The sequence below is a fragment of the Ipomoea nil genome, unplaced genomic scaffold (assembly GCF_001879475.1).
Source record: "Ipomoea nil cultivar Tokyo-kokei standard unplaced genomic scaffold, Asagao_1.1 scaffold3321, whole genome shotgun sequence".
NCBI lineage: Eukaryota > Viridiplantae > Streptophyta > Magnoliopsida > Solanales > Convolvulaceae > Ipomoea > Ipomoea nil.
Window position 1 is genome coordinate 2,948,991 of NW_017619749.1, and position 8,950 is coordinate 2,957,940.

Consider the following 8,950-nt stretch of genomic DNA (forward strand, 5'->3'; position numbering starts at 1 on the left):
GGGATAAAATGCTAAATGTCAAGAATTCTTTTAACAAATCTCGGTGGATTCTAGATTGAGCTAGGGAGTGTAGAGAGAGATCTTGACAGAGCAAATTATGCTATGCGTCTTTAACATATAGTTTAGTAATTATAAACAATTTGGAATCCCGGTGTCCACCTTGCAAGGTGGACTCGGTTCCACAGCATAACGATTGTCAAGTCTTAACCGAGATAAGATATTCGGGTAAGAAAAAATGTGCTTTGGGCCTCAGAAAAAAAAAATATAAAATGGACCATGTCTTAACATCTTAATTAAAAATGGTGTTTGGGCCTCAGAAAAAAATATTTCAAATATAGATTAGTAGATGAAATACAATGTTAATTCAATATATAGTTTTTTGCTATATATTTCTAAATATTGAGCTAAATTAATGTTGTGCAACGCACGGGTGCTATGCATTGGACATGTTTCATCTTTCTTTCTTTTTTTTTATAAATAAAAAATCTTATTGAATATCATTAATTATTGATTGCTCTCATTATGCTATATATATATATATATATATATATATATATATATATATATATATATATGGTGATGGTGATATATATGAATAATAATAATGGTAAAATTGAAGCCAAAAAGGTTCTCAAATAATAATGATAATGATAATGATAATGATAATGATAATGATAATGATAATAATAATGATAATAATAATAATAATAATAATAATAGATGAACTAATTCTTAAATATTCATTGCATGTGAACCAAATTAATCCAAAAATAAAATCTGACATATATGCTTTGCAAGAAATGGGCAGATGATTTGCCTTGTCTCTCTCTCTCTCTATACAAAAAATATCTATATTGATATATGTTTGATTTGTACTAAAAATATCTATATATTGATATATGTTTATGTTTATGTTGCACCATAATTATTAGGTGGTTATTTTTTTATTTGAACATATTGTATTTTAAATTATATTTGGTATGATATTTAAAAAAATTTGTTGGGTTTATAGTGAAAATGTAAAATAAGAATTGTATGTTACTCTAACTATATCAGTTAATAAATTTTAATTATACTAAATTGAATTGAATTGATGACCAAAAGCATTCCAATGCTTGTGAACATCATGGTGTGCTTGGATTGCATTGCAGAGACAATCATTTCTTCGAGTTATTAGGCCTCGTTACCTAGAATGTTACATGTTCATAATAATGGTACCTTCAATTCAAATGTATGTTACAGTAAATAAATTTGTTTTGGTCGTATAATGTATGCTGTATTTTGTAATTATCATTTTCGATATTTTTATTTAACTTGCCAAACAAAACTAATTGATGAAAATTGCATCTACAAATATTATCCGCGTGTTGCACGGGTCGAGTATTAGTGTTATAATAATAGCAATAGGAAAAACGTTACAGCCATCGCATGTTTTGGAGTTGGCTTATCCCTGATGCCTTCATCACCTTCTTGGCCACAACATTCGTAAACTTTTACACAACCAAGTTGGTGGTATTCAGATATGTCCACGCGCCACTGCAACCCTCGGTTTCTATTCTGTGTCGTCTTCATCTTATCACTTTCTTCTTCTGTGTACTATGTATTTTACAGAAACCAGATGGACGCAGCTCTGTACTAGACTAAAAACTTGTGTCAATAGACACGTACCCCAGCAACAATAATCCATTATTATTTACGTACATTTGTTTCTGTTTTTTAAGGTTATAGTTTCTCAATCTTGATTTCATGCTCGACATAAGCAATCGTTATATCGTGCACTATGGCGAACAATGCATTGTGTGTCCCGCCTTATTCAAAACGACGTCGTTTTGGTGCATTGTCCAAAAAAAAAAATCTCTGTTTCGAATACACATAAACTCATAACAGAATACATAGAAACTCATTACTGATACATATAATCTAATACACATAAACTCTTAACTGAATACACAGAAACTCATAATACAATACACAGAGACTTAACTGAATACACATAATGAGGTTTGGATGGACGGAGTGACGTCAACAATTAAAACGCGTGCATTTTCAGCCTGAGCACACATTTCTATGTGCACCGTGGTGCACGATATAAATTGCCCAACATAAGCTGTTAACGCATAATCATGAGCGTGGCCATGGGTCTATGGGAGAACAATTTGAATTGTTTGTGTAAATCTCAGGATCATCATTGGTTTTGTGATTGATTAGGTTGTATGAAATGCGGTATGTTTTATTTCATGGAAATAAAATTATGGACATATTGAGTTGTAAGCCAGACTCCACTACTCCCCAACATAGATGTACAAGGTAAGGGTGGACATTTCAGTTCAGATTATTTGAAACGAGTCGAGTCCAACAGTTAGATTTTAATTTATTATTAAATAAAAATCAATTGGTTTTATATTTTATAAATTTGAAAATTTTCGGTTTAGATTTTAATTACCTGTGTCAAAAAAGTGATTCACTAATACTTTTTTTCTTCTGTAGTTAGTACTTAGTAGAGAGTTGAGGTTGGAGTGTTAGGATAAGTTGAGTTAGAAATTGATAATTTCTTCTTCTTCTTGATTGCTTACCCCTCTTGGATTGTGTGGCAAATTGATCAAGTTGGTGACTTGGGCAACTGCTCTACAAGTAGGAAGCAAGAATAGATATTTATCAGCAATTTTACTTTTGAGTAATAGATATTTATCAGCAATTTTACTTTTGAGTTAACCACAGCCAAGTTGGTAGGACAGTTGATTTGATAAGTTCAATCGATAATTGTCTATTGATCTCCTAACTTAGTTTACCTCCTTGTATAATCTTTTGTCGGCTAAAATCTCAACTTCATATTATGCACACTTTCAAATAGCAACTGCAAACTTTCTCATAAATCAAAAGCTATTTTTGCTTTTTTTTTTTTTTTACTTCCAAGTGTGTTCTTTTATCAAATCAATTATTATGGAATATGTAATTTACCTCATCCACCCCATATGTGATTTATCTCATCCACCGCCTAAGAAAACAGAGAGTTAAAGCAAAGTAGAGATCCATATGCATCGAGGTAATAGGATTAGGTTCAAGGCTTCCTCCCCACGGTTTTGACTACCAACTATTTTAATTGCAACCTCTACAGTTGACCTCGTACTCTCCAAGATACCTGATTCTAGGATTAATCATCTATTCATTGATCCAAGGGTCTACCTTGTCCAGCAAGAATAAGCTGTGATTTGACTTTCTCTAAGTACCTATAAATAGCCTAATCAAGCTGTCTGATAACACAAACAGAAAGAGTTGAAACAAGAAGGGCCAAAAATGGAGTCAAAAATGCATTTCCCAGAGAGACAGAAGAAGAGCAACATGCAAAAGTTGTACTCATACGCATTCTTGGGAATGCTTGCATATTTCACAGTGAGGTTATGCGTACCAGGCCATCCATGAAAGATAGAGCAAATAATGAGAAATCAACTTCGGGATGCCTTTGTTACCTCGGCTGTTAAGTTTCTCAACTTCTTCGTTGCCAAATTAGTCGTGTTCAGATACGTTGCGCCCCTGCAACCAATGTTTTCTGTTATGTCGTGGCTATTCTGGATCGTCTTCACTCTCTCGGTTTCTACTTTGTACTCTTGAGTTTTCATCTTGTTGAAAACTCGAATGCCCTTTTGCTTTGCTTTCCCTGTAAATGAATCTTCAAGGCCAAAACATTAAACCCTTTGTATTATGAGCATTAAAAAGATGTATCCTTATCAAAACAAGAACGGATTGAGACATCCAGCATTTCAAGCATCCATGAATCATTTAAAAGAAGCAAAAAATTGAAAATGCGGGATAAAATTTACCATATCTCAGTTGTATCAAGGAAAGAAGGTTCATCTGTAGTCACTGTTACATAAAAGTACACGAGAAAATAAGAAGGGCACTTTAAACTTATCGGAGCTTTTGACCATCAAGCCATTTGAGCGATGGCATTAGCTCAGACAGCAACAACTTTAACTTTTCATCAGAAACAGCATTTCCCGCAATATCTAGTTGTATCAAATTCAGATTTTTAAAGACTAAGAATGCTTCCCAGTAATCAGTTGCATTGACAGCATCGGTTGAAAATTGCTCGATGTTCCAAGCACTTCCATTACTGTGGCACAGCGGAGAAGAACACAGGTACCTTCTTGTGTCAATTGAGTGCGCACCGATCTCATTGGATGAGATGTCCAATACTTTTAGCAATCTTAGCTGCCTTAAAGGCTCCAAAGCAGTGAAACTGCAAAGTAAGTTCTTGCTTAGGTTTAAACAAGAGAGTAGCTGCATTGCCTCCATGCCTGCACCAAAATTCATAGAACATGGTATTAATATCATTTTCAATTTAAACATTGAGAAAGAACAGGCAATGTTTCCTGCTACACCTTACGCCATAAATTGATGAAAAGAAGGCATAAATCAACATGCCACGAGTTCTATAAGTAAGAACCGGAGTTTTGTACCTTCAATTGACCGAAGTTGGTTGCAGCTAAGATCTAGGATCTGGACCCACAAAAGTTTTTCGACACACCCAACTCGAGAAAGTGAGAGGTTATTTAGCCGCAGACATGAATAATTATAAATGATTGAAGAAGATGGTTCTCGATATTGATGGCAGCGTTCCAGCAAAGACTCTTGATTGGAGAATAACTGCAAAAGGACATTATGAAGATAAACTCAACACTCTCTTTAGAAGATAATTTTTTTTTTTAAAATCCAATTTCTATATATTGTATCTCTTCAGAATCTCACTCAATTAGCCCTCATTGCAGTTCATTTGCCATGACAAACATCTGCTCAATAAAAAGCAGTTGATCATCAACTTTAGCCCCCCCACTCAATATGCCCTCTAGTAAACATCAGGTACTATGCTTATTTGGTCCCAGCTTATTTTTGAACTTATTTACACCAAAAAGAAAAAGCTGAGTCAAACTGTAAAAATATAAAAAGGATTTCAAGTTCAATTAAGAGGAAAAAATCTTTTTTTTTAAGAAGCTCAAAAAGAGACTCTTTTTGAAGAAGCCAGAAACCTAGACAAACGAGCACATAACAAGGAGTTCTCTTTTTCCACAGCCAAGGTGAACTCTAACATTCAACAACAAATCATGCCTAAGTGGTTAACAGAAACAAGAAAATCACCTGTCTTAGTAAGACAGAGCTGTATTCATCCTTATAGTACTGAATGTGTGGTGGATCCAATTCCATTAAATCATTGTAAAACTGAAGAACTTCTCCATAGTGGTTGCCAGCATTTGAGTCATTATATGACATCAATTGCTCACGTGCCATCAACAATCTTGCAAGTGTCAACTTTCCAATTTTACTGCAACAAAAGGAGAAATTCATAGAGAAGATCAATTAAAAATTACAGCTTGATGAACATTCCAACTTGCATAAGCGCATAACAAATAAAGGCACAGGGCATACCAGTTCACTGATAACAATAACTCCCTGCAGTGAGCTATCTCATTGTCGAGTGTCTGAATATTCCAATCCAAATTCCTTGCTTTGTCATCTATAGGCATTCTCATTTGATAGGATGAGTTAACTAAAACTGACTCTGGAGAAACAGTTTCATATGTGCAAAAGTTTTCCTCTTTCCAAGATATTCTCTTTTCATTTTCCATTTCTGTATGTTCTGAATTGTAAGGTGGCACATGCACTGTAAACATTAGTTGAGCAGCAGCAGCACAGTAAACAGAGCCACTTAAAGAGACAATGCCTTGGGAATGCGAAATGTTGACCTTTACAAGATAAGACTCTAAAGATTGGACCCCATCAGCGAAATTCAGGTGTGTCAACCAGGCTTGGGCACACTCAATATCATTTCCTGACAGTGGTCTCCAAACAAGATCTGTATTCAGATTACCTTCACATTCAACCTTGACTGTCGATGGATTTATATTTTTAACAGCTTCACTAAAGTAGAGAACGAGGGGAAGTGTTCTAGCATTAGACTTGGAACCGGCTAAAGGTGACAAAATAAAATTATCCAGCAAACTATCTCTTGTCAAATGAAGACTAGAGCCATGAGGTGGCCATGAAGAAACCAACAAAGTTGTTAACTTTACTGTCTGATCAAGAAGCCATAGATGATAAAACCAACCACTTTGATCATCTGGATCTGTAAAAAGAGCATGGCGGACGAACTCAAGCTCTTCTGTCAAAACATTCTCCTTGGGAGAATATCCTTTTACATTCTCCTTTAGCAAGCGAATCAGAAGAGCACTGTAAAAAGTCATTTGAACAAAAATTACGATAATAAATCCTTTTTGGGGAGAGGCTGACACATAAATATTTATTTAACAGCCTCCAGGAGAAAATTTTCTAAACAGCATCTAAGAATCAAACTGCTGCATTTTGATGGGATGCCAAATACGGATCTTGATGTATAGAATGTTATCAGTATCAAATACATTGTGTTATTTGGGTTAATTTAGACCCCTTATCTTTAGTGGGTGATGGAACCATAGAAATAGAAGATCAGAACTATTAAGAAAAATATGTTAAACTCTATCTAGGATGGTTTAGTCACAGTTAACACTGTGATATTAACCACAAGCTTTGATATGAATAATCCCAGTATACCTTCTGTTGTGCCAAGCAGAATAATTGCTAAAATTATCATATATCATGTCTGTTGTATATTGTAGTTCCTCCTCATCTGGAATGTTCTTCAATGCCGTTATAAACCTGAAAGAGCAGAGCAAAGAAAATGACTTGAGATGCCAAAGTCTGTCTCACTTGCATCAATTTAAAAAATCCAGGGCACCTCCTATAATTCCAAGCATGGAAATTCCGAGAATCTGCCTTCTGGAACTTGGCCAGAAGCCGTAATTCCCGATCTGTTGAAGAATGCCCTTTGCTTAGAACCCACTTACGATGATACCATGCTCCATAAGACTTATAATTGCTCCTCAATGCATTCTCCACCTAATCCAAACATTACATGAATCACATATAAAATACAGAATAAGGCAACAAGCATATTGCAGTCTATAATCCTCACCCAACCATCAGATTTTAAACAGCAAATAACACTTCCATTTAATAAACCTTCAAGCTTCAACTAACACTATCCAATTAAACCAATCACATTTTTTAGTCTTTATCAGTCCTAGTGATTAAATCCTTCATATGCCAGCTTCTAACTAAATCTCTTCATTTCAAAATCAGCTCCATACTAAAATTTCCAGAAAAGCTGCAAATTTTCTGCTGTCCTACGAAGAGTGGAATAAACATACTAGTCTAAGTTCTTCATCGAGAATTGCTTTGATAGACTCGGCATTGTTCTCAGTCTCAGATTGATTAAGTCGGAGATCTACAGCCAGCTTCCGGTAATTCCAAGCAGTGTAATGCTCCGGATTGGCCTCGAGCAGCTTCGCGCTGAGTTCTAGCGCTTCCTTATCATAACTGATGAAAAATAAAAATAAAAATTACAATAAATATTCACCAAATGAGAAACTCAAAAGCCACTTACCATCAATTATAGATTTACTTGAATTAAGAAATAAATCTTAAGGAGGTAGTATACATTTTATTGTGATGAAAGTGGATGAACTGAGTTTGAAGAGATCGAAGCTTGGCGGCTTTGATCGCTGAAGCTTCTTGCTCTTCTTGGCTTGGAGCTCTTCGTGGTCTTCCATGCATCTTTTCACACAATTTGTGGCCTGGGATCGGAGAAAGAGAAGATTCCGGCGACCGGCTTCAGTGGAAGCTTCTCTTTTTAAGTTTTGTAGAACAAAGAACGGCGATGAATTTGGCAAAACGATATCAAATAAAAGAGTTAATTACCAAAATGTCCTTGACTATCGCGAAATTATCAATTTGGTCCTCTCAACTTTGTAAACGTTAACTAATATAATCCTCCGTCCTGTCAGGCGTCAAATTTTTGGTTAAGTTGAGGGTAATTACGGAATTTCACTTCAATTGCTGTTTTTCTCCTCTTCAAGCAATGTTCTTCCATTTCTGATTTTCTTCGGTGAAGCCACAGTAGAAAAAGGCACAACTTCAACAACAGAGGCAACACAGTTCAGCTATTAACAATCAAAGAGAATATCAAAATAGCCAAACACAACAAATGCATAAGAGACAGAAAGGATATCAAAATAGCCAAACTCAACCTGTTCGAGAATCGACTCGAGGGTTTAATTCCAGAGAGCATCGCCAACTCCCCAAATCTGCTCGAGCTGAAACTGTTCAAAAATTTAGGTTTGGAGAAACTCTGATGAGCCCTTCCTCTCGAACCACTCTGAGCAGTCTAAATGAATCGACGTCGGTCGCCATTGAATTAGGATTTTTTTTTTAAGCATTAGGATTTTTCATTACTACTAAAAACACCCCTAATTCATGAAGTAATTACGTGGAAAGCCCGATCTGTCCAAGAAACAAGGTGAAATTCTTTTATTACCCTCAGTTTTAACAGTCGTTTGATGTCAACCCTAACGGAGGGAGGACTTCATCATGTAAACAAAATAGTCAAAAGATCAAATTAGTAATTTTGCGATAATCAAGATATCATTTTATTAATTAACTTCAAATAAAATGATGAAAAAAACAAAAAGAAAAATTTAAATTACATAAATCGTAACTAAATCATTCCAATTAAATATATATACAAATTTAATTTGTATACTTGTTAATTGTTCTATAAATATAATTACGAGAGCAACTCCAATGCCAATGACCTTATCGTTTAGTGGCAAAAAAGTGACTCCAAAAAAAAAAAAAAAAAAAAAAAAAAAAAAAAAAAAAAGAACTACTCAAACCTTATTATAAAAGTTAAACAAATTAAAACTTGTTCAGTAAAAATTACAGACTTAAAACATACTCTTTTTTTTTTAATTTATTATTATCAAAATGAACAATTTCAAAATATATAACTACTATTAAAAAAAAACATTACTATAATTTATTTGTGAGTAAAATGATTTTTTTCTCCCAATTGTTTTTCCAT

General features: G+C 34.4%; 1 protein-coding gene across 3 annotated transcripts in view; it reads right to left on the reverse strand.

Annotated features, from left to right (window-relative positions):
- LOC109169978 (geranylgeranyl transferase type-2 subunit alpha 1-like) overlaps positions 1-7,782 on the reverse strand; it is a 48,036-nt gene extending 40,254 nt beyond the window's left edge. The window contains exons 1-9 of one of the 3 annotated variants that reach the window (XR_002052321.1): positions 7,529-7,782; positions 7,239-7,407; positions 6,767-6,927; positions 6,583-6,687; positions 5,422-6,222; positions 5,134-5,317; positions 4,458-4,644; positions 3,819-4,295; positions 3,598-3,667 (exon numbers count right to left, since the gene is read on the reverse strand). Coding sequence is in view for 1 of the 3 variants with exons in the window: in XM_019318884.1 (XP_019174429.1) it covers positions 3,907-4,295; positions 4,458-4,644; positions 5,134-5,317; positions 5,422-6,222; positions 6,583-6,687; positions 6,767-6,927; positions 7,239-7,407; positions 7,529-7,644 (2,112 nt within the window). In the remaining 2 variants the exon portion in view is untranslated. Of the gene's footprint in view, positions 1-3,597; positions 3,668-3,776; positions 4,296-4,457; positions 4,645-5,133; positions 5,318-5,421; positions 6,223-6,582; positions 6,688-6,766; positions 6,928-7,238; positions 7,408-7,528 lie in introns of those variants that run through there. The other 2 variants (XR_002052322.1, XM_019318884.1) reach the window with 2 other exon arrangements.
- Between the last annotated feature and the right edge of the window lie 1,168 nt (positions 7,783-8,950).